The sequence below is a fragment of the Salmo trutta genome, chromosome 7 (genome assembly GCF_901001165.1).
Source record: "Salmo trutta chromosome 7, fSalTru1.1, whole genome shotgun sequence".
NCBI lineage: Eukaryota > Metazoa > Chordata > Actinopteri > Salmoniformes > Salmonidae > Salmo > Salmo trutta.
The window spans coordinates 20527228-20553218 of NC_042963.1; the positions used below are offsets into that span (position 1 = coordinate 20527228).

Consider the following 25991-nt stretch of genomic DNA (forward strand, 5'->3'; position numbering starts at 1 on the left):
AGCTTGTCATCGGCAAGGACTAAGGAGATTTTTTGGGAGGCGATGAAAAGAAACAGAAACGAGCTAAGCATAAGACAAAAATCCTCCAGGAAAACTTGAATCAGTCTGCTTTCCAACAGTCACTGGGAGACAAATTCACCGTCCAGCAGGAAAATAACTTCAAACACAAGGCCAAATATACACTGGAGTTGCTTACCAAGACGACATTGACTGTTCCTGAGTGGCCTAGTTACAGTTTTGACTTACATCGGGTTGAAAATCTATTGCAAGACTTGAAAATGGCTGTCTAGCAATGATCAACAACCACCTTGACAGAGCTTGAAGATTTTTTTTCTTAAATAATGGGCAAATATTGTACAATCCAGGTGTACAAAGCTCTTAAGAGACTTACCCAGAAAGACTCACTGCTGTAATCATTGCCAAAGGTGATTCTAACATGTATTGGCTGAGGGGGTTGAATACTTATCTAATTAAGATATTAGTGTTTAATTTTCCATAAATTCTTAAAACTTTTTACTTTTTCTTCCATTTTGACAGAGTATTGTGTTTAGATTGTTGACACAAAAAATACAATTAAATCCAGTTTAATCCCACTTTGGAACACAACAAAATGTGGAAAAAGTCAAGGGGTGTGAATACTTTCTGAAGGCACTGTATATCAAATCGAATTTGTCACAAATGCGCCGAATACAACAGGTACCTTACCGTGAAATGCTTACTTACAAGCCCCTAACCAAACAATGCAGTTTGAAGAAAATAGAGTTAAGAAAAATTTACATTTTTACATTTACATTTTAGTCATTTAGCAGACGCTCTTATCCAGAGCGACTTACAGTAGTGAATGCATACATTTCATAAATGTTTTCCCCCGTACTGGTCCCCCGTGGGAATCGAACCCACAACCCTGGCGTTGCAAACACCATGCTCTACCAACTGAGCCACACGGGATCATTTACTAAATAAACTAAAGTAAAAAATCAAAAAAGTAACAATAAAATAACAATAATGAGGCTATGTACAGGAGATACAGGTACCGAGTGAATGTGCTGGGGTACAGGTTAGTCGAGGTAATTTGTACATGTAGGTAGGTGTAAAGTGACTATGACTAGATAATAAACAGCGAGTAGCAGCAGTGTAAAAACAAACAAAGATAACAGTCTATGACTTGGGTGACTGGAGTCTTTGACCATTTTTTGTGTGGAGTGGAACTGTTAATGTGTGTGTGTGTGTGAACTCACGTTTGCAGACGCAGGCCCGGTCCATCATCCAGATAAGAGAGGAGCAGTATTCGCAGTAGGTGGGGATGCTGTACTGGGTGGACTTGAAGATGTGCCCATTGTGCTCCTCAACCTACGGAGGGTGATAGAGGGGCTCAACTCAGTTTGCCATAAAAATACAGCCATCAAATGCATTACAAAGCGTAGAGATACGGGATAGAATATAGTACTCACAATGTCAGGTTCCTTTTTCCTCCTCTTCTTGCGTTCTGGTTTGGGGGCCTAAGAGAACAGGAGACAGACAGACCAGTGACTAGTCCCATCAAGCCTTCACCCATCAAGCCTTCGCCCATCAGGCCTTCGCCCATCAGGCCTTCGCCCATCAAGCCTACGCCCATCAAGCCTACGCCCATCAAGCCTACGCCCATCAAGCCTACGCCCATCAAGCCTACGCCCACCCACCCATACAACCAACACAGTGTTAATGTTGGCAATCTTTTTTAGATTTAGTCCCATCATTTTCCTGCCTCATGATGCCATCTATTTTGTGAAGTGCACCAGTCCCTCCTGCAGCAAAGCACCCCCACAACATGATGCTGCCACCCCCGTGTTTCACGGTTTGGACGGTGTTCTTCGGCTTGCAAGCCTCCCCCTTTTTCCTCCAAACGCAACGATGGTCATTATGGCCAAACAGTTCTATTTTTGTTTCATCAGACCAGAGAACATTTCTCCAAAAAGTACGATCTTTGTCCCCATGTGCAGTTGCAAACCGTAGTCTGGCTTTTTTATGGCAATTTTGGAGCAGTGGCTTCTTCCTTGCTGAGCGGCCTTTCAGGTTATGTTGACATAGGACTCATTTTACTGTGGATATAGATAGATACTTTACCTGTTTACCTGTACCTGTTTCCTCCAGCATCTTCACAAGGTCCTTTGCTGTTGTTCTGGGATTGATTTGCACTTTTCGCACCAAAGTACGTTCATCTCTAGGAGACAGAACGTGTCTCCTTCCTGAGTGGTGTGACGGCTGCGTGGTCCCATGGTGTTTATACTTGTGTACTATTGTTTGTACAGATGAACGTGGTACCTTCAGGTGTTTGGAAATTGCTCCCAAGGACCAGACTTGTGGAGGTCCACAATTCTTTTTCTGAGGTCTTGGCTGATTTCTTTAGATTTTCCCATGATGTCAAGCAAAGAAGCACTGAGTTTGAAGGTAGGCCTTGAAATACATCCACAGGTACACCTCCAATTGACTCAAATTATGTCAATTAGGCAATCAGAAGCTTCTAAAGCCATGACATAATTTTCTGGAATTTTCCAAGCTGTTTAAAGGCACAGTGAACTTAGTGTATGTAAACTTCTGACCCACTGGAATTGTGATACAGTGAATTATAAGTGAAATAATCTGTCTGTAAACAATTGTTGGAAAAATGACTTGTCATGCACAAAGTAGATGTCCTAACCAACTTGCCAAAACTATAGTTTTTTAACAAGACATTTGTGGAGTGGATGAAAAACGAGTTTTAATGACTCCAACCTAAGTGTATGTAAACTTCAGACTTCAACTGTACATAGCCTTGTCCAACATATTTTTCTGCATAACATCTCTCTTCCCAACAGCAGACATATGACAAACGTATCTAAGAATATATAAGAATTATCTGCCCATGTAAATTCCTAATTCAGCCTACATAAATATTGCGCATTACATACAAAACAAACTCACATATACAAGCGCAGAGACAGAGAGAGAGAGAGAGAGAGAGAGAGAAAGAGAGGACCACAATCACCAGATGGTGCCGCAAAGTAGTATGGGTTGCACCTCAGTCACATCATTGCCATTGTTATCAACGTTCCACGGACGCCGAAGCCACATTGATGTCCAAAAGTAGAACGACAGCTAATGACCGTTTCGCCCAGTGATGTAGTTGAGTCACTAAACCTAGAGTCCGAATCGAGTCCCAAGTCCCCTGTGCTCAAGTCCGAGTCCCCAATGGTCGAGTCCCTATGGCTGGAGTCCTGGTCCAAGTGCTGAGTCACTGGGTCCACATGAACTCAAAATAATGTTATAGTGTAGTGTCAAGAGGAATTTAGTCAATAAATTGTTTGCCATCTCTTTTACTTTCTTTGTGTGCCACCAAATGCTTGCGTATAAGCTACTCGTAATGTTAGCAGGGCCACGTTCAGTTGCAAAACTTTCTTGAATGTTGCAGATGGAATTCCATGAATAGAACCAATGTTATTCCCAGGGGAGAACATCTGCCCGCGCTCATTGAAGCTACAGAAGTTCAAGGCTGACCGCGGTACTTCAGGCATTGTTAGCAGAAAACAGGATCCCGCATGATAGTGAATAGGCAAATGGCGATCTTGGTGTAAATAAATACAACATTCGAAGACAATCATGGTACCAATAATTGCTTCTAAAACACCAGATGTCCTTGAACCGATTATTTAAAAAATAATCAAACACAGAAGAAGTTAAGGATAATTGAGTTGCTAATGGCAGCCTGCAGAGCCTATCTGAACGTTCCAAAACGTTGCACCCTGCTGTACGCGCCCCAGATTGTTAGCTATAGCTACCTGAGGTAACATGACTGAACGAGGTGTAGCCTAAAATGGTTAAGTAGCCTAGTTTTAGAATGGCCCGCGATATGCTTTATGAATGTAAAATGTGGCCCACCAATGTACGATAGAAAGAAAGAAAGAAAGAGTATTATGGGTCTATTGAACGGTAATCTCACAAGCCGTTTTCTCTGAGGGAAAGAGGGAGACGTGGCTACAGAATCTGGCTATGAAATGCAGTGGGGAAAGTAGAAGGGTTGAGCAAGACTACAAAATCAAAGACAGACTACTTGTCTATACTGAAGGGAGAGAAAAACCTACCTAGACTGTTTTTTTTCTCTTAAACTCAATTGTTTCAAATTTCTTGAAGCAGCGTGTTTTTTTATACCCCTTTTTCTCCCCAATTTCGTGGTATCCAATTGGTAGTTAGTCTTGTCTCATCGCTGCAACTCCCGTATGGACTCGGGGAGAGGCGAAGGTCGAGAGCCGTGCGTTCTCCGAAACACAACCCAACCAAGCCGCACTGCCCACTTAACCCGGAAGCCAGCCGCACCAATGTGTCGGAGGAAAGACCGTGCACCTGGCGACCGTGTCAGCGTGAACTGCGACCGGCCAGACACTGGAGTCGCTAGTGCGCGATGGGACAAGGCCATCCCTGCCGGCCAAATCCTCCCCTAACCCGGACGACGCTGGGCCAATTGTGCGCCGCCCGCGACAGAGCCTGGACTCAAACCCAGAATCTCTAGTGGCACAGCTAGCACTGCGATGCAGTGCCTTACACCACCACGCCACGCGGGAGGCCCTAGCTTGTGTTTCTTAACCAGGCAAAGTGTAGCTAACTAGAAGGCTGGTGGTGACTGGTTTGCTACAGGGAAGCAAGAGAGTTGCCTGCACAATGTGTAAAATCGAAAGCGGGGACAGAGCGGAGCCCGTCTGCCTACACTCCTTGCTTGCTCCCCTGCAGCTCAACAGCTGATATAGGCTGTGTGTGCCGGGTGTCGTGTGTCCGTCGCACTGCTGTCACTATTTCTGTTGACGAAATTAACACTGATCCAACATGCCATGCGTCAGCTTGTAAGACTGCTATAGGATTTCCATCTCAATGGGACGGACCTGTTGAAGCACACTCTAAATAAACAACACACACGCATTGGCACGTACGGACGCAAGCACTCATACCCACCCACCCAGCCAGCCAAAATCCTTCCACCCGCTCACACAAACCCTACCTTGCCGATGGTGCTGTCCATGGGCTTGTACTCAGTCATGAACTCATCCAGGAAGACCTTGAAGGTGTTGACCCAGACCTTGACAGGCGACTCGCTCCAGTCCCTCTGCTCCAGCCGCATGCTCTTCTCCAGGATGTGTTCAAACAGGGCATACAGGTCCTTATAACGGATACTCTTACCGTCATCCATCTGGAGGAGAGGGAAAGGGGGAGAAGGAAGAGATGTGGGGAGAAGAAGATATTAGCGGGAAAAGCCCATATGTGTTACTGTAAAGAGATTTGAGATCTTGTGAGAAAGGGTTATAATGCAATTGATTACAGTAGTACCGTCTAAAGTAGTATGGGACAGGCAGAGATGAGGAGGAAAGTAGTAGTGAGGGAAGCAAGATTACAAAAAACGATTCATGCGCTACAATACAGTCAGCCACTGTCCAAGTAAAAAAGCATTTGTGGTCACTGACGGTTGTGATTGGGGTGCCCAGTACCTTGAGGCCCACTGTAAAAGTGATCGTGACCAGTGCCCAAGAAAGTCATTTGGCCATGCCACCTTGGTTATCGCCCCATCGCACTCACCCCTTTCATCATGAAATGCTTTGAGAGGTTGGTTATGGCCCACATCAAGGCCAGCATGCCAGGCACACTGGACCCACTCCAATTTTCTCTTTGGACAAGAGGAACACCTGTGTGAGAATGCTGTTCATTGAGTACAGTTCAGCATTCAACACTATTGTTCACTCCAAGCTCGTCACTAAGTACAGAGCCCTGGGTCTGGGCACTACCCTCTGCAACTGGATCCTGAACCTCCTGACGGGCAGACCACAGGCTGTAATGATTGGCAACAACACCTCCTCCACACTGACTCAGTGTGTCCTCAGCCCTCTGCTGTACTTCCTGTTCCCCATGACTGCTTGGCTTTGCACCACACCAACTCCATCATCTGGTTTGTTGACGACACCACGGTTGTAGGCCTGATAACCAACAACGACGAGTCAGCCTATAGGGAGGAGGTAAGTGAACTGGCATTGTGGTGCTAGGACAACAACCTCTCCCTCAACGTCAGCAAAACAAAGGAATTGATTGTTGACTTCAGGAAGCAGAAGAGGAAACACACCCTGATCCACATCAACGGGACTGCAGTAGAGCGAGTCAGCAGTTTTTAGTTCCTATGCGTCCGTCCACTGAGGACTTGTCATGGACCAACACCACCACCACCACTCTTGTCAAGAGGGTGCAAAAGCGTCTCTATTTCCTAAGGTGGCTGAAGAATATCAGCACGCCACCCCAGGGTCCTCTCCAAATACTACAGCTGCACCATTGAGAGCGTCTCGACCGGTGGCATCACGGCCTGGTACGGAATTGCTCCGTAGAAACAAATACAAAACTTTTTACTACACATAAGTGAATTTGTCCCAATACTTTAGGTCCCCTAAAATAGGGGGAGGGGGGACTATGTACAAAAAGGTCTGTAATTTCTAAATGGTTCACCCGATATGGATGGAAAATACCCTCAAATTAAAGCTGACCGTCTGCACTTTAACCTCATAGTCATTGTATCATTTCAAATCCAAAGTGCTCGAGTACAGAGCCAAAACAACAAAAATGTGTCACTGTCGCAATAAAAACTCACTTTATTTGGCCACTTCAGCTCTGATACAAATCTTATCAAAATATATAGGCCTATGGGCTAGGCTACATGACACAATGCACGCAACTATGATTTGAAAAAAATCGGGGAAAAAATGCATGCGTTGTTTCTTGCCTTAGACTGCACACACAGTGATACAATTCTCACCCATCAGACTATTCTGAATTGAATCTTGATTTTACATATACTAAATAATATATGTGTGAAATTAGTTTGATTTAGAATGGACCAATAGACATGTTAGCGGTATGCACTTAAACAGCGAAAGGAGGATGCTTTTCCTGCGGTTCATTTTCATGTTACTCAGGTTGTAAAGGAAAGCAATGTGCTTAATATTAGGAAAGTTGACAAATAAATATAGTAAGCCGATGGGATCCTCCTCTTTTTAATAGAGGCCATCAAAGGCCTATAGAAATGTTGTGCAACATGGGCTTATAGGAACACACATTTCATTCCATGCATCAACCAGCTATGAGGAGCTGGCTCTTTCTGCACAAGAGGTGATCCTATTCCGCTCAAACTCTGAATACCAGGGCTCTCATGAAGTGTTTGATTTGATTTTCCATTGCATAGATAACAGAATGAATAAAGGGACAATATAGCACTGAGTATCAGGCCATTAGCGATTGGCCGTTAGAAAGTTCGGTAGCCTACTAATGACCATCAGCGGCATTAGAGGGCAGTTTTGGAGAAGCCTAGTTACCGTGACTAAACGGTCATGTGGAATTTGACTGCGGTCATGACTCGTGACTGCCAGTGTGGCAGAAAAACAGTCACAGTAACAGCCCTACTAACACACACACACACACCCATCACAATTGCTGCTACTAGACTCTTATTTAATTGCTAATCTCCCGTTTCGCTGATATATGTGTAATTATTGTACTATAAATTGTGCCTTCCTGTATTATACTTATGCTAAAATGTTTATTCTATTCTACTGGGCCATTAACTTTATGTTCGTAGTCTTATCTTTTATTATTTGTTATTATTGTTGCAAAGGAACCTGCAAGTAAGCATTTTGTTGGACGGTGTATACCATGTGTATCCTGTACATACCTTCAAACTTGAAATGACCGCGAAACAACCATAGTGGTACTCACAGCCAGAGCGGTCGAGTAGGAGTTGAATATGTTGAGGCGGAACTCCTTCAGAGCCTTCTTGAAGACCACGTCCACCAAGGTGTCCTTCTTGCTGTCCTCGGAGTCCAGGTCATTGATCTATGTGGTACAATAAATGGTCATAATAAATACAGGTTTCCTTCATCAAACTCATCAAATACTGTAGTCTACAAAACAGTGGCGGTTCTAGACCATTTCAACTGTGGGGGGCCAAGCTGGGGCCAGTTGTACTGTTAGAGGGGCCAGTTACATTAGACGTTATTGTTGTCATATCGTTTTGCATGTGGTACGATACTGTTGTGTTCCGCCTAAAGCCGTCCCTCTAGAAAATGTGTGGGTGAAATAAGAGTTTTGCGTTGCCACTGTCTAATAACCGATAGCAAAAATTAGTTATGTCAAAATGATTTCATACTCCACATTTAGGAGGGCCACAAGGGAGTCCAAAATTGTTGTCACAGGGGCACTGCCTCCTCCCCCCCCAGAACCACCATTGCTATAAAACCTAAAGTATGCTGCTGCTGTGTAAATATGTGACTATCGTATTATACGGTATAGTACAATACAGTACTGCTGTAGCATTCTGGTGTGTGTGTGTGTGTGTGTGTGTGTGTGTGTAGCATTCTGGTGTGTGTACACTAAGTTAAAGGTAGACTCAGCAAAATGACGATGCCACGAGCAGCACCGCAGATATTGAGAGGAGCGAAATGCAAGACATTGCTCTCACACAGGCACACACCATATCTGCGTATGTGCACGGGTTCTCATCGCGCTGTTGCAGCCTGGTATAGCCACAGGACCAAAACAGCGGACAAGTTGAGCCTCACGCTACAACGACCCAGTATGCCGTTTACTTTCTGCATCTATGACCTATCACTGAGTCTACCTTTAATGATGAAGTCATTTACACGAATGTATTTGAGAATAAGTGTATGTTGGTGAATGTAGTTCATTCGGGAAGTATTCAGACCCCTTGACTTTCTCCACATTTTGTTACGTTACAGCCTTGTTCTATAATTGATGAATGAGCTTTTTCCCCCCCATCATCACTCTATACACAATAACCCATAATGACAAAACAAAAACAGGTTTTTAGAAATGTTTGCTAATTTATATAAAAAAAAACTGAAATACAACATTCAGAGCCTTTACTCAGTACTTTGTAAAGCACCTTCGGCAGAGATTACAGCCTCGAGTCTTCTTGGGTATGATGCTACAAGCTTGGCACACCTATCTTTGGTGAGTTTCTCCCGTTCTTCTCTGCAGATCCTCTCAAGCTCTGTCAGGTTGGACGGGGAGTGTCGCTGCACAGCTATTTTCAGGTCTCTCCAGAGATGTTGATCGGGTTCAAGTCCAGGCTCTGGCTGGGCCACTCAAGGACATTCAGAGACTTGTCCTGAAGCCACTCCTGTGTTATCTTGGCTGTGTGCTTAGGGTCGTTGTCTTGTTGGAAGGTGGACCTTCACCCTAGTCTGAGGTCCTGAGTGCTCTGAAGCAGGTTTTCATCAAGGATCTCTCTGTACTTTGCTCCATTCATCTTTGCCTCGATCCTGACTAGTCTCCCAATCCCTGCCGCTGAAAAACATCCCCACAGCATGACGCTGCCACCACCATGCTTCAGCATTGGGATGGTTCAAGGTTTCCTCCAGACTTGATGCTTGGCATTCAAGCCAAACAGTTCAATCTTGGTTTCATCAGAACAGAGAATCTCGTTTCTCATGGTCTGACAGTCTTTAGGCGCCTTTTGGCAAATTCCAAGTGGGCTGTCAGGTGCCTTTTAATGGGGAGTGGCTTCCGTCTGGCCACTCTACCATGAAGGCCTGATTGGTGGAGTGCTGAAGAAATGGTTGTCCTTCTGGAAGGTTCTCCCATCTCCACAGAGGAACTCTGGAGCTCTGTCAGAGTGACCATCGGGTTCTTGGTCACCTCCCTGACCAAGGCCCTTCTCCCCTGATTGCTCAGTTTGGCCAGGCCGCCAGCTCTAGGAAGAGTCTTGGTGGTTCCAAACTTCTTCCATTTAAGAATGATGGAGGCCACTGTGTTCTTGGGGACCTTCAACGCTGCAGAATTTTTTTGGTACCCTTCCCCAGATCGGTGCCTCAGCACAATCCTGTCTCTGAGCTCTACAGATAATTCATTCGACCTCATGGCTTCGTTTTTGCTCTGACATGCACTGTCAACTGTGGGACCTTATATAGACAGGTGTGTGCCTTTCCAAATCATGTCCAATCAATTGAATTTACCACAGCTGGACTCCAATCAGGTTGTAGAAACATCAGGGATGATCAATGGAAACAAGATGCACATGAACTCAATTTCGAGTCTCATAGCAAAGGGTCTGAATACTTATGTAAATAAGGTATCTGTTTTCTATTTGTAATACATTTGCTGAAATTTCTAAAAACCTGTGTTCGCTTTGTCATTATTGGGTATTGTGTGTAGATTGATAAAGATTTTATTGAATTCATTTTAGAATAACGCTGTAACGAAACAAAATTTGGAAAAAGGGAAGGGGTCTGAATACTTTCTGAATGCACTGTATGTGTACACTTCTGTATGTGTGAGCGTGCATCTCTGTGTGTGTGTATTGTGTATCATATTAATTAGGTAACCAGCAGTGTTCTGTGTGGTGCCCTGTGTATTTCCTTGAGAGTGTGTGTAAGATAAACAGTTGTACATAGTCTGTCTACCTGCGTATCCCTCTGTCAGTCTGCCTACCTTCTTCATGAGGAAGTCATTCATGCTCCTGTAGTCATGGGCGCTGGTGAGGATGTGCAGAGCGTCGTTCTGCCACTGGGCAGGCTCTAGGGCCACGCTGCTGATCTTGACGCTGCGTCTCCGCCTCACTTTGGGAGAGGGGTCCTTGTTCTCCTTGGAATCCCGGCCCCTGGTTGCAGTCAGGTCGGGACTGTGGGGGGGAGATGACGTGCCATCTTGACCCGCAAAGCACAGAGAGACAAAGATACAGTAGTGGTGTTGTGAAGACAATTGTTTTGGTTTTCTATTCAGTTTTTTGTCTTACTGTTGAGATGACAAATCAACAGAGAAACTGACCTTATTTTTAACAGCATGTCACCTGTGCAACTAGAGGCAACAAAACTAGATCACCTTTAATCCACAAACAGAAACGCATACAAGGCTCTTCCTCGCCCTCCCTTTGACAAATCTGACCAAAACTTTATCCTCCTGATTCCTGATTACAAGCAAAAACTCAAAAAGTACCACTGACGCACTCGATACGGAAGTGGTCCGATGAAGCGGATGCTAAGCTACAGGACTGCTTCGCTAGCACAGACTGGAATGTGTTCATTGATAACATTGACCACATCAAGTCACCGGCTTCATTAATAAGTGCATTGATGACATCATACCCACAGTGACTGTACGTACATACCCCAACCAAAAGCCATGGATTACAGGCAACATCCACACTAAGCTAAAGGCTAGAGCTGCCGCTTTCAAGGAGCGGGACACTAACCCGGAAGCTTATAAGAAATCCCGCTGCAACCTCCGACGAGCCATCAAACACACAAACGTTAACCTCTCTAGGGTAGGGGGCAGTATTTGCACGGCCGGATAAAAAACGTACCCGATTTAATCTGGTTATTACTACTGCCCAGAAACTAGAATATGCATATAATTATTGGCTTTGGATAGAAAACACCCTAAAGTTTCTAAAACTGTTTGAATGGTGTCTGTGAGTATAACAGAACTCCTTGGCAGGCCAAAACCTGAGAAGATTCCAAACAGGAAGCGCCCTCTCTGATCATTTCTTGGCCTTGTTGATCATCTCTATCCTAAACAGGGGATCTCTGCTGTAACGTGACATTTTCTAACGCTCCCATAGGCTCTCAGAAGGCGGCAAAAAGCTGAATGATGTCTTTGCAGCCCCTGGCTGAAAAACATTAGCGCATTTGGTAAGTGGTCTATCAGAGGACAATGAGACTGAGGCGCGTGCACGAGGCGACACCATGTTTTTGAACGAAAACATGGTTTCCCGGTCGGAATATTATCGCTTTTTTACGAGAAAAATAGCATAAAAATTGATTTTAAACAGCAGTTGACATGCTTCGAAGTACGGTAATGGAATATTTAGAATTTTTTTGTCACGAAACTCGTCGGGCGCGTCACCCTTCGGATAGTGTCTTGAACGCACGAACAAAACAGAGGATATTTGAACATAACTATGGATTATTTTGAACCAAACCAACGTTTGTTATTGATGTAGAAGTCCTGGGAGTGCATTCTGACGAAGAACAGCAAAGGTAATCCAATTTTTCTTATAGTAAATCTGACTTTCGTGAGGGCTAAACTTGGTGGGTGTCTAAATAGCTAGCCCGTGATGGCTGGGCTATCTACTCAGAATATTGCAAAATGTGCTTTCACCGAAAAGCTATTTTAAAATCGGACATAGCGATTGTATAAAGGAGTTCTGTATCTATAATTCTTAAAATAATTATGTTTTTTGTGAACGTTGGTTGGTTTTTGATATAAATATGGACTTGATTGAACAAAACATGCATGTATTGTATAACATAATGTCCTAGGATTGTCATCTGATGAAGATCATCAAAGGTTAGTGCTGCATTTAGCTGTGGTTTGGGTTTATGTAACATTATATGCTAGCTTGAAAAATGGGTGTCTGATTATTTCTGGCTGGGTACTCTGCTGACATAATCTAATGTTTTGCTTTCGTTGTAAAGCCTTTTTGAAATCGGACAATGTGGTTAGATTAACGAGAGTCTGGTCTTTAAAATGGTGTAAAATAGTCATATGTTTGAGAAATTTAAGTAATAGCATTTCTAAGGTATTTGAATATCGCGCCACGGGATTACACTGGTTGTTGAGTAGGTGGGACGCTGGCCCAGAGAGGTTAAACAATGTAAAGGCAATGCTACCAAATACTAATTGAGTGTATGTAAACTTCTGACCCACTGTGAATGTGATGAAAGAAATAAAAGCTTAAATAAATCATTCTCTCAACTATTATTCTGACATTTCACATTCTTAAAATAAAGTGGTGATCCTAACTGACCTATGACAGGGAATTTTTACTAGGATTAAATGTCAGGAATTGTGAAAAACTGAGTTTAAATGTATTTGGCTAAGGTGTATGTAAACTTCCAACTTCAACTGTATATACCTCAATTACCTCGTACCCCTGCAAATCTACTCGGTACTGGTACCCAGTGTATATAGCCAAGTTATTGTTAATCATGGGGCTGCATCTCAGTGCTAGAGGCATCACTATAGACTCTTGTTCGATTCCAGGCTGTATCACAACATGCGTTGATTGGGAGTCCCATAGGGCAGCGCACAATTGGTCCAGCGTAGTCCGGGTTAGGGTTTGGCCATCATTGTAAATAAGAATTTGTTCTTAACTGGCTTGCCTAGTTAAATAAAAGATTTAATTAAAAGAGAATATATATATATTTATTCCTTGTGTCATTATTTTTCTCTCTGGCTTGTTGGGAAGGGTTGGTAATTAAGCATTTTACTGTTTGTCTACACCTGTTGTTTATAAAGCATGTGACAACATTTCTTTCATTTGGAATGTCACATGTCCAGTGTTATACAATATGTAAGGGAGTATTAACGAGGGGGCTATTCGTTCTCTGGAAAATGATGAACAACGTGGAAGGTGTGTTCTACTATGCGTTATTTTCCAGAGAATGCATAGAAATGTGTTCAACATCCACTGAAGTAGCTAGGAAGTTTACTAGATAGCGTCAGTAGTTGCCGTGGTAACCAAACAAACAGACGTGCTAGTTTAGACGTAAACCCCATCAGTCCTAGCTTGCCATTATGAAAATCTAATTCAACAACGCCAATTATGTTTTCAATTCGACTTTTGCTTTCAAAAGCAGCTCAAACATAGAACATGTCAGAATGAACTATAAGCATTTGAATTCTACCGTGCAAATATACCATGCGTTATTGGGAAATAACGCACGCTCTAGAATGCCGTTCAAGCTAGCAGAACCAATTATTCAACAATGCCATGGGATGAACAACTTTACTGTCCATTGCGCACACACAGTGAATTTATTACCTGTCTTGTCTGTGCCGTCTCCCTGTGTGGACTCGCTCCTGATGGTCTGCTGCTTCTCTCTGGACAGCTTCTTCTCTGCATGCTTGGCCTTGCCCCAGAAACGCATCTTCCCTCGCACTCTGCTGCCACAAACACAGTCAACACAGACAGTTTAGAACAAACCTGTATTCTATTTCGATTGGGCCGACCAGATTCGCCAGGGTGTGTGCTGGCTCGGATTTGTCTTTGTATAATCTTTTCACATGTCCTTTTCCGCACGTGTTCAGCAACTTGTGTGAAAAGGGTAATAGTCTGTTTAATACAATATAAGCTTCATTTGTGCCTCTGCATAATAATGGTAAAATAATAATAATAGCCATTTAGCAGACACTTATCCACAGTCCTGTGTGAATCCATTTTTCGTTTGGGTGGTCCCGGGAATCGAACCCACAATCCTTACGTTGAAAGAGCCATGCTCTACCAACTGAGACGTTGCGTCTTGCTACTGTAATTTGGGCTAGAGAGCAGGAGAAGGTGCTGTAGCTACCTTCCATCCTGACTGGATGTCTTCCCAAGCGCTGCTACCTTGCCCAGGTCTCCTGAAGACATAGTCTTGTGGAACTTCTTATGATCTTCCTTGTGAGAAGCCTGGGAGAATAAAACGTTAGTAGCAAGGTAAGTCTTGATACCAAACACAGGGAAGTGAAGTATTTTCAATTTTCATTGATTGGGCAACAAACGCTCAGGCTATTTTGCCATGTCTTTGAGTCATATGCTGAAAAGACAGAAGAGACACATTTGAGACATGAAAATGCATTGTCCTATAGAGGGCAGTGCAATCAAACTTGAATCTCAGAACAAAGAAATACATCCATGTTGGATGTTCCTACTGCATCCATCCATCACTCATTCATTCTGCACAAAACAACAGTTAACAGTCCACAAACATTCTAACATGTTTACATACTGAGACAAAGACATATTAACATATAGAAAACTACTATTTCAAACTAAAAGAGATATGACTTGGTGAGGGAGGGAGGGTGCTCATGCTCGGAAAGACCTGCTAGGGAAGTAGTAAAAGGTAGTAATGAAATGGTGTCAATGGTAGAAGGTTCCAGCATGCATCACCGATTGCACTTCTGGCTAAGACTAGTTGGACTAACCTGGTCCCAGATCTGTTTGTGATAACCATAGGAGTTAGCAAGACATCACAAACAGTTCTGGGATCAGGCTAAGAGGAGAGGGACATTGCATTTCTCCTCTTCCAGCAACTAGACGGATGTCACAAGATCAGAGTAGACGCAAGACTACTGCCCCAGGGTCAGATCAGCTCCTGACTACTGCTCCAGGGTCAGAACAACTTTTAAACCTCCAAAGTTAAGGTTAAGGGTTAGGTTATCTGATCCTAGATCTGTGGTTGGTTAGGGGTACTGAGTGTTTATGAAGGATGATTATTCTCTTCAGGGGAAAACAAATCTGAAACCATGACATTACCACTTACAGTTGCAGGCACGCTGTAAAGTTTTGTTTTGCTACAAACTATCGCTAGAAGAGGCCTGAGCCCGTGTTGGGTTTTTCCCTATCTACGAAATAAAGGAACGTCAAGCAAAGAGCTGGTAGTACAGAAACATGTCTCTGTCCAGTAGTTAAAAACTAAACAAAGTTGGAGGATGCTAGTTCAATGGGGTTAGTCGTGTTAAAAGAGTACCCTCAGGCTAGTAAGCATGGCCCCCAGAGAGAAAATAAATTGGCTGGGGGGGGTCAGTAGGAGGCAGGGGACAAGAGGGGGGGGGGGGGGGTCGCTTGGACCCCTGCAGGGTCCGTTTACCATTTCAGAGTCACTGTAACAGGCCGGCTCAGTGCCCCCCTTGGGGTGGGTCAAGGGGGACGGGGGGAGGAGGGGCAGCGTGCGGGACAGGGCGGGGGTGTAGAATGTGTCGACATCGTCATCGTCCGACTGGCCCGCCCCCTCGGAGTTACAGCGGGTCAGGAAGTCGGAGCGGGTCCGAGACATACGGGCTTTCTTTTTGGGGCCGGGCCGGCCCACCTGCTCAACCACACACACCACAACACGTCAGTGGTCTGGGTACGTGATGGGAGATAGGGATATGTGTGTGTGTGTGTGTGGAGAGGAACGGTGTGTGTGTATATGTGTTCTATGTGGATATCACAGAGACACACTGACATTCTGAGTGACACAAATTTACAAGACATGCCACTTATAAAAGCACACACTCTCACATGCACATACAAGCCACAGCTGCCCATTCTATTATTAGTTTAAACAATATATCAGTAGGAACTACACATCAACGTTGAGTGCTTTAGTATATTGCAACATGATGAGTAACGAGTTATGTAAGTTACAGTATGTAAGTTCTTAAAAAAAAAAAAAAAAAATCTTAAAAAAAAAAACTCCCAAGATATGTATGTGTAAACTCTGTGTAGAGGGCGTATTGTGTACTCTGTGTGTGTATGTCCTTTGGGTTGTGTACTTGTGCGCAACCCACCTCTTTGGTTCTCTGTCCAGCGGTGGCTCTAGAGGCGGAGGCCTCCTGTCTTTGCATGGCCAACGACCGCTCCTGGTTCACCAGGTCCTTATCAGACCTACAACACATTCAGGAAACGTTACAACTATTTGTAGACTTTCAAATGTATGCATTTAGTTGCATATTCAAACTTATTTTTCCTGTGTTTATGCTGTTCAAGGCAATGAAAAACCAACAGGAATAAGAAATACATTTCTGTACATTTGGAGAAAAGAAGAGCCCTGTGGTGATTTGTTGAAATGAAAGTGTTAATTTGTACACACTGCCCGTCAGTGAAAAGAGTCAAGCTAGTGTAGAGAGAAGAAATTAATTACAAAGCTTTTGCTAAGTGACACTTTGAATGAGCAGCATCATTACAGAAACGTTACAGCAAAATGACACTCACTTGGAGAAGGGGAGCTTGCGTCGGGAGCAGAATGTGGTGTTGGTGGGGGGCTTCTCAGTCATACTGACAATGATGGTCTGGGTCGGGCTCTTCTTCTGTGGTGCCTTGGCTTCTGCTTTGCTGGAAACTTCCCTGCTCTCCAGGATACTGTTGGTGGAGACCCAGTTGTCCTGCACTGGCCAGCCTGCTTTCCTCTCCACCTGGCTGGGTAGGACTTCACCGGATGGGGCCTTGGGCTCGGGGACTATCTGGATGTCTACCTCGGAAGGACAAAGGCCATGGGTGGAGGTGGAGGAGGGGACCAAGCTAGACCTGTCTACCCCAGCTAAGTCTCTCCGAGGCTGGGTAACAGTCCTGGGTGGCTGGGTCTTCTCTGATACTTCCAGGCCGGCGATGGGTGTAAGGCGGGAGGTGGTGGTGGTCCCACCTGTCTGGAGTGCAATCTCTTGGGCTGGCGCCGCCTGCAGCTCCCCCTCCAGAGGGGTCTCCTTCTGCATGCTGATGACCACAACCACGGGCCTTCGTAAGGCGGACTCTCGCCTCTCCTTCACGGGCTTGCCTGGGCTCTCTTGCTTGGGCTCGCTGCTTTGGTCCTCAGAGGGGATATAGAAGGTAGCTTGTGGATCCTCTGCCACCACCTTGATAGGGGATGGTATCATGGGGGGTAGTTCCTCCACCCTGGGGCTTGGATCATTCTCATTTACCACCTCCGGGTCCTTCTGGGGCTGGGGCTGGGGCTCTGGAGACATTGGTCCATTCAAATCCTCTTGGGAAGAGGTCCGGAGCGGCGTGGACTGGTTATCATGGCAACCGGGGTAACCTTGCCTTCCCGCCTCCACGGTGGTGTCGAGCAGCTCAAAGCTCCCGTGGCTAACGGCGAAGCCCCGGTGGGGCGAGGAGGGCTGGTGGTCGTCCAGAGGACAGGGGGTGCTGTCTGGACACGGGGGTACAGGGGTCTCCTCCTCTTGCAGAGTCCCTCCTGTGCTGTGGGTCCGCACCTTGAGTAGCTCCAGGCTGAACTGGGCCTGCTCCAGCTCCCTCATGCGCCGGCTCTGTCTCTTGGCCCGCGTCTTGTGGCAGTTGGGCTCCTCTATACTCTGGCTTCTCTCGCTCTCGCCTTCTTCCTCCTCCTTCACCAAACACGCCAACTTAGACTCCTTAGAGTCTTCAGTAGGCCAGACTGTGGAGGCATCTTCGATGTCATGATTGTGATTGATCTCATAGACCTGTTCGTCCGAGGCGTCAGTATCCAGGCCCATGGTTCTCTCTGGCGTTCTTTCTTCTGTGGTGGGGCTCCTTTGTCCATTGAGCAACTGCTTTTCATTCATACTCTGCTCTTTTAGTTCTGTGAACCTGTAGGAAACAGTCATTGCAAGCAAACACAGTTTAAAGCAATCTTCCTTCCATTCCTTCTCGTATCCGATGTTATTCATCAATGTAGGACCATTTGGACCTGGGAGCAATAGTGTGCAAGCTTTTGTTCCAGCCCAGCACTAAAACACTTGTGTTTTCTTGAACAAACTATATGAATCAGGTGTTTGAGATCTAGGTTTGAGCAAAATCCAGCCTATGAATCCTTATTGTCCATCTTTCTATACAGGTAACTGCCAAAACAAAGGATAACGTGTCTAAATAGGGGTTGGGCCACCTCGAGCAACCAGAAGTGCCTTGGTATAGATTCTACAAGTGTCTGGAACTCTATTGGAGGGATGTGATACCATTCTTCAAGGAGAAATTCTGTCATTTAATGTTTTGTTAATGGTGGTGGAAAACGCTGCCTCAGGCGGAGCTCAATTGTGTTGAGATCTGGTGACTGACACACACACGCACATACTTTAAATGCCCTATGCTCCTTTGAGATCCCTCTTTCAAAGTCATTGAGCTCTCTAGCCATGGTAGCCAAAATAATGGGCCACCGGGTATTTTTATACATGACCGTATGCAATGTTTCCTCTAAGCTCCACCGAGACTTGCACCATTGAAAGCATCCTGACTGGTTGCATCCCTGCCTGGTATGGCAACCGCTCGGCCTCCGACCGCAAGGCACTACAGAGGGTAGTGCGTACGGCCAGGTACATCACCGGGGCCAAGCTTCCTGCCATCCAGGACCTTTATACCAGGCGGTGTCAAAGGAAGGCCCTAATAATTGTCAAAGACTCCAGCCACCCTAGTCATAGACTGTTCTCTCTGCTACCACACGGCAAGCATTGCCGGAGCAACAAGTCTAGATCCAAAAGGATTCTTAACAGCTTCTACCCCCAAGCCATAAGTCTCCTGAACAGCTAATAAAAATGGCCACCCAGACTATTTGCTTAGCCCCCCCCTCCTTTACGCTGCTGGTAGTCTCTGGTTATTATCTATGCATAGTCACTTTAACTCTACCTACATGTACATATTACCTCAATTACCTCGACTAACATGTGCCCACGCACATTGACTCTGTATCGGTACCCCCTGTATATAGCCTCGCTATTGTTATTTTACTGCTGCTCTTTAATTATTTGTTATTTTCATTTCTTACTTATCAATTTTTTACCTAACACTTTTTTCTTAAAACTGCATTGTTGGTTAAGGGCTTGTAAGTAAGCATTTCATAGTATGCTGTTGTATTCGGGGCATGTGACAAAAACAATTTAATTTGACTACCATGCAGAAGAAATATCAGCCCGCGCAGAGAAGCACAAGACTGAACTTTACTCAACTCTCTAGAGTCACCATCTGGCAGTCCTACGGATGAATCTGAGTTTGGCGGATGCCGGATGAACGCTACCTGCCCCATTGCATAGTGCCAACTGTAAAGTTTGGTGGAGGAGGAATAATGGTCTGGGGCTATTTTTCATGATTCAGCCTAGGCCCCTTAGTTCCAGTAAAGGGAAATCTTAACGCTACAGAGTACAATGACATTCTAGACGATTCTGTGCTTCCAAATTTGTGGCAACAGTTTGTGGAAGGACCTTTCCTGTTTCAGCATGACAGCGCTCCGGTGAACAAAGCGAGGTCCATACAGAAATGCTTTGTGGAGATCGGTGTGGAAGAACTTGACTGGCCTGCACAGAGCCCTGACCTCAACCCCATCGAACACCTTCGGGATGAATTGGAACGCCGACTACAAGCCAGACATAATCTCCCAACATAAGTGCCCGACCTCACTAATGCTTTGTGGCTGAATGGAAGCAAGTCCCCGCAGCAATGTTCCAACATCTAGTGGAAAGCCTTCCCAGAAGAGTGGAGGCTGTTATAGCAGCAAAGGGAGGGAACAACTCCATATTAATGCCCATGATTTGGAAAGAGACGTTCGACGAGCAGGTGTCCACATACTTTTGGTCATGTAGTGTACTTTGTATCCCTCATTTATTTAAGTGTTTCCTTTATTTTTCGCAGTTACCTGTACCTTTCATAAAATAGAAAAGTTTGTAACTCCTCATTACCTTAGGCGTGCCAGGTAGCCCCTACCCGCTGCCTGTAGCAGTGTCGCTGCACTGTGTGTCCTACAATTGTGGGCTCTCTCTCTGTAGGCCCGCCAGGCTGTCTGCACCGTAATGGCCGCCAGAACCCTGCGCTGGCTGCTGTTTCTCCAGCTCCTCTGTATTATCAGGGCAGAGTCCTGCCACTGCAGGAACAGCCTGCGCTGCCTGTAGCCCTTCCATGCTGCCTGCAGGCACACTGCTGCCTCCTCCTGGACGGCTGGGTCCACTGCCGCCTCCGACTGTCTGAGCAGGCAGCCCCGCCACCACCTCTATGGAAAGGAGAGAATGAAGAAATATGAATGAACAAAGTGAATTTATTGACTGAGGTGATATCGTTGCATTAAGTTAGAATGTGAGCTTTTGGAGTAGTTCTGAGAATCCGTTCGAGGTAAGAATTACGCATTCGGTTTGATTTTGTTCAATCTGACAATGATTAGGACAGCAGACCGAGTCTCTTCTTGTAGCCAAGTATCTCTTCCATAAACAACATGGCTTCCAGAAAAGCCCCACGTTTCTCATTTATTTTGGAAATTTCCCCCTCTTTCTTATCGACGGCGCATGAGGAGAAGTATAGAGATTACACAACTCCAAAAAGATGTTCTACTTCATCTCCAGAGTTACGCAATAACCTAAGACGTACTACTATAAACAGCTAAAAAGTTGTTAGCTAGCTACAAACAGCTAAAACTTGCTGTGCGGGGGAAGTTGTTTACACATGCTTTATTTAGTCTGTTATGCCAGTACAGTAACAGGGTCGTGTTCATTCAGGGAGGGACTACCTAGACTTGTTCAATAAGAAATGCTCATTATGTTTTCTGCTGCAAAAAAATGTTGCTATGGCGTGCCCTAATGAACACAACCCTGGACTTGGTGTGGTGCCCCGACTTCGTCATCTCACCTGGATGACATCAGCGGCCTGTCTCATCTTGATGAAGTGTTTCCTCTCCAGCCGGGCTCGGAAGCGGCGTTGCAGCGTGGCGATGCAACGCAGCACCTCCTTGTGGAGCAGGGCCTGCAGCCGCTGACGCTCCGCCTCCCGCAAGAACACCTGCAGTACAGAGAGAGACCCGGGGGGGGGGGGGTCAGTGACTAGATACACCCACAAATGACCAGACCCACCCAAATTCAATAGGAACAGAACGGCTGCAACGCAAGCGTGTATCAAAGTGAGAGAAAGAGAGAGAAAGACGTCGAAAGAGAGAGAGAAAGAAAAAGAGACAAATAAAGAAAAAAGGGACATCCTCAGAGTGCGTACCATTGTGTTGCCCACTTGATACCCAGCAGGTGCTAGGTGAACCTGACGAAAGAACTCCCGGATGCCAGACTTGGTTGGTCTCGTGCTGTCTGGTAAGAGCACACGGAAGTGACGCACAAAGTCCTGCAAAGACAAGACAACATTAAAAACAATATATCAATAGTGACCTCAGAGGGATAAAAGTTACAAGCTGTTAATAAGACTGACTACATTACAAGTGCGTGGGTGTGACTTCACTACATCTACCTGCAGCTCACTGAGACTGATGAGAATGATGAGACTGATGACCGTTGATCAGCAGTTTTCACATTTAAGTCATTTAGCAGACACTTATCTAGAGCTAAATGCAGTCGGAAAATTCAACTAAGGTAGGTAATACAACGTATTGTGTATCTGGTGTGCGTATCTGTTCTGATAATTCTGTGCCCCATGACAGTGCTGTATCCTGATTGGTTGGCGAGGGCTTACCTGGAAGGTATATTTGATGGAGTATCCTGATTGGCGGATGCGGACGGTCTCCAGCATGCCTGTGTACCTCAGCTGCCTGAGCACCAGGGCATCGTTGAAACGCAGTGGGAGCTGAGAGAGAGAGCAGAGAGATAGCATAGAGAGAAATATTAAAAGAGAGAGAAGGAAGGAGACAGAAATAAAGGCATGAAAGAAGAAGGGGAGAGAGGTACAACAGAGAAAGATTTAGATCACCCAATAACAGTAAAACATTGTATAATTGGCTATAACGGGCTATGCAATTACGAGACATTGGTTTGTTCAGCGGTTTTATTGTTCGGTGGAGCTTGTCAGTAGTTCCATTAGCATCTAACCAAACTGAAGTAGCTGTAACTACAGTAGCTGAACACACCTTCTCTGCATTGGAGCGGATACACTTGACAAAGTAGGGCTCCGAATGACCCAGGGTCTCCATCAGCTTGTTCAGGGAGGCCTTCACACAGCAAGAGACAATTGGCATTAGCTTATTAGCACAGCAATTCATTAGCACAATAATCATTAGCATCCCATCATATTGACATCTTATAATTAACATCTCATAATACATTGCATAAACCTGGCATTATAATAGCTCATGTTATTTATTACAGTCAATTCCTGTCCAATTCCAAATCAACCTCTTGCCCCGACACTTGATGCAGATCTGAGATCATTTCTGTGAAATGCACTTTAAGTAAATGTTTAATTTATAAAAATATTTCTTGACACCTGTCCAATTCTTTAAGATCTACACAAAGTGCCTCGGAATATGTAGGAGCTGAGTGTTGGAATTGGGAATTGGTTTAACGGCTGAAATGATGAACGACAGTCTGTCACTAGAGGGCGAGAAAGAAATGGAGTCTTACCTGGAACTGGGCGCTGATGCTGGGCGGTTTCTTCTTCTTGTGCAGGTGGAGGAGGGACTTGGTGATGCGGTCGTGTAGGGTCACACTGCTCAGGTACCTCAGAGACTTCACGTCCAGCAGGTGCTGCACAGAGAGAGGAACCGCCATAAGAACACGGTCAGATTAGTATTACATTTTAGCAGGCGCTTTTATCCAAAGCGACTTACAGTCTTACATTCATGCATTTTTATTACATATGAACATGGTCACATGACAATGTGACATACTGTTTAATTTCCATTTTTACATGATATTGGACAATATTGTACTCAAAGAAGTATTCTTCTACGGCCAACTTTTAATGTCCACCTATGCTTGTCTCCATTAAGCTGAAATCGGTAAAGGGGGAAACAGCGCCACAGTTTGCCCCAGTGCCTTTGTTATTGTTTTTGTTTTGATAAAATGGAGGAGAGGGGTATCCAGCATCATGGTAAAAAATAAAAGCTGCAGTACATAGTGCCCTGTTCTATTGAGCGTGCAATGATGTCAGAGAAAATAAATCTGCGTTTGTTGTTCGAAGTAACGTCTTCGCTGTTGTAAAATCGCAAACGGACTTCAGCTTTAAGCGCTGTAATTTCACTGCAGTGCTGTAATCAAGGGGTCTTCAACCTTTTTCTTGCCCGGGTACCCCCGCTCAGGCAAACCGGCAACCCCCATCATATCATGTCTTGTCTTATCATCAGGTGAATGATAATGGCAAGGAGAAATAGGATGATCAACATTTAAAAATGAATCGATTTGGTCGATTTTTATTTGTATTTTTATGAACTTCCCACATAATTGAAGGAAGAAACTCAAACATAGCCTATTAGCTAGAAAGGTGCCGTAAACGCCACACACTTTTCGCTAATAGGAACTATTTCGCTTGTTAAACAAAGGAGAGCCATGTGTTGGCCAGAATAATACTGCGTCTGCTACTTGCGGGTGCTTTTTCAAAGCCTACATTAGATACTTCAGTGAGTATAATTAGCTCCAATATTAGGAATTGAGAAATAACGTTGACATTATAAATAAAACTTTTGTTTATTCTGTTGTTGCTAGTGATATTTTGTCTACTCCCCCCCCCCCATGTAATAAAAAAATATACATTTTCGCAGACCCCAGGTTGAATACCCCTGCTGTTATCCATTACTTCACTATTGGCCTTTCATATGTATATCATGTGTACTTTCACGTTGTAAAATGACCACATCTTTGTAAGGCCCTTACCTTCGGTAGGCAGGGCTTGGACTTGTAGTTTTTGTTCCGCCTGCGGGAGAGAGATTGGTTGTCAGATATATTACAGAATGAACATAGAACATAAACACACATTGACCATGGATTGACCACTGCCTAAACCCGGTTTCTGACCGTGGTGCGAGCTGCATGATGATGGTCAGACTGGTCATATTCACATGAGGATGCCCCTGTGCTCTCCCCAGGAGAATAATTTCGTTTGAACACATATTGAGTGTGGCTTGAACACCGGCTGATCATGGCTTGAGTGTGTGCGTGGTCAGACTTTGTAGTCATACTCACATGAGGATGCCCTGCGCTCTCTCCAGGAGCTTGCTGCTAGTGGAGTTGACAAAGACGCCGTCATCGAACTCCGAGCCTGAGGAAGACAGACGACCCTGTATGGAGCTACGCCCGTTACAGCCTACACCATAACCATCCCTAGGGGAAAGAGAGAGAGACAGACAAAGAGAGAGAGAGAGAGTATGTGAATTGCTGTAGCATATAATGAACAATCACACACTGAAAGCGGAACAGCCCATTGCTTTGAGTGTCCATAAAACAGTGTGACAGCCAGGTTCATACCTGGCGGATTTCTCGTTCAGTGTGTTGGTGCCATGGAGGTCTGACAAGGGGGTCCGGGGATTCTTCCTAGTGATGCCTGTACGAGACCGTGATGTAAGGGAGGAGGGAGAGCGAGAAAGAGAGGATGTGTCAATTGTATAAACCTTTAAGGAGGGACATGCGGTCTCATCACCAAAAAAAAACATGCATACAATGACCGTCTGTCTATTCAGGCTGTATCATTGGTTAATGTATTGCTTAATTCACATTGGACCATTATCAGGCAAGCCACCAAGATGCATGCGTGCGTGATTAAAGTCATTGCGATGCCAGACCCTCATTTCCTAAACAGTGATCAGCCACTGCCACAACCCTCCCCCAAAGACCAAAGGCCTGATGAGGACAGATATGAGCGCTCCATCCCTCTCGTCTCAACTCTCATCTCTCTTAATGGACTGATTTCCCAGCAGGTCTCCCCCTGCCATGCTTTAAAAGGCCATATCCCCACGGGCCTGAGGCGTAATTGTATTTAACATTGAACATTTGAGACAAGCTGCATGGTTTGGAGGCTTGGAAGCTCACTGAATTCTTTAACTGTCCATTGTTCTATACACTGGAAACATTTCCCTCAGGGATGATCCATTTAAGGAGACTGAGGCTGTTGCGCATTGGATTCAGTTTGATTTGTGTGTCCATCATGAAAGTGCTATGACATTTGGAACACAAACACACACGTGCATGTACGTGCACACACACACACACACACAAGTGACAGGGTCCAGGCTATTGTCAGTCTGTCTCTGAACCGGCAGCGAAGCCCCTGAGGACAGAGGAAAATGGAACAACAGAGGAAGGAGGAAACAGTAACTCACAGTGCTTATTAAACACACTGCCATGAGGTCAATTTCAGTACGTATGTGTGGGAGTGGTCATGCATGAGAAACAGCTTCATTACGATGACTATTACAGGGCAAATAGCTCAACAGTGCCTTATGAAGTAAGAGGATCCAAGTCTGATTTCCAATTACTTATTAGTAATAGCAATGCAATTTCTCATCGAGGCCAAAAATTGTTGCAGACCTGTTTATTATTACTAGTGACGCACAGATATGACATTTTTGGCCGATACCGATAACCAATATTTAAAATGTTAGCGGCCTTTTAAGCATTCTAGTACAGTTAAATTGTTAACACACACGTGCATGGATGCAGCGGTCTAAGGCACTGCATCTCAGTGCAAGAGGCATCACTACAGTCCCTGGTTCGAATCCAGGCTGTATCACATCCGACCGTGATTGGGAGTCCCATAGGGTGGCGCACAATTGGCCCAGCGTCGCCCGGGCCGTCATTGTAAATAAGAATTT

General features: G+C 45.0%; 1 protein-coding gene across 9 annotated transcripts in view; it reads right to left on the reverse strand.

The window, feature by feature from the left end:
- The window catches only part of myo9ab (myosin IXAb), a 234826-nt gene that overhangs the window by 17806 nt on the left and 191029 nt on the right, over positions 1-25991 (reverse strand). For 6 of the 9 annotated variants that reach the window (XM_029758347.1, XM_029758342.1, XM_029758341.1 and 3 more), the window contains exons 16-34: positions 24649-24724; positions 24367-24504; positions 24058-24097; positions 22810-22932; positions 22317-22397; positions 21926-22036; positions 21458-21580; positions 21101-21250; positions 20164-20471; positions 16736-18088; positions 16312-16408; positions 15630-15848; positions 14346-14446; positions 13820-13941; positions 10486-10700; positions 7753-7869; positions 5006-5194; positions 1452-1499; positions 1239-1350 (exon numbers count right to left, since the gene is read on the reverse strand). In XM_029758347.1, the coding sequence (XP_029614207.1) occupies positions 1239-1350; positions 1452-1499; positions 5006-5194; positions 7753-7869; positions 10486-10700; positions 13820-13941; positions 14346-14446; positions 15630-15848; positions 16312-16408; positions 16736-18088; positions 20164-20471; positions 21101-21250; positions 21458-21580; positions 21926-22036; positions 22317-22397; positions 22810-22932; positions 24058-24097; positions 24367-24504; positions 24649-24724 (3723 nt within the window). The remainder of the gene's footprint in view (positions 1-1238; positions 1351-1451; positions 1500-5005; positions 5195-7752; positions 7870-10485; positions 10701-13819; positions 13942-14345; positions 14447-15629; positions 15849-16311; positions 16409-16735; positions 18089-20163; positions 20472-21100; positions 21251-21457; positions 21581-21925; positions 22037-22316; positions 22398-22809; positions 22933-24057; positions 24098-24366; positions 24505-24648; positions 24725-25991) is intronic. The other 3 variants (XM_029758343.1, XM_029758349.1, XM_029758348.1) reach the window with 3 other exon arrangements.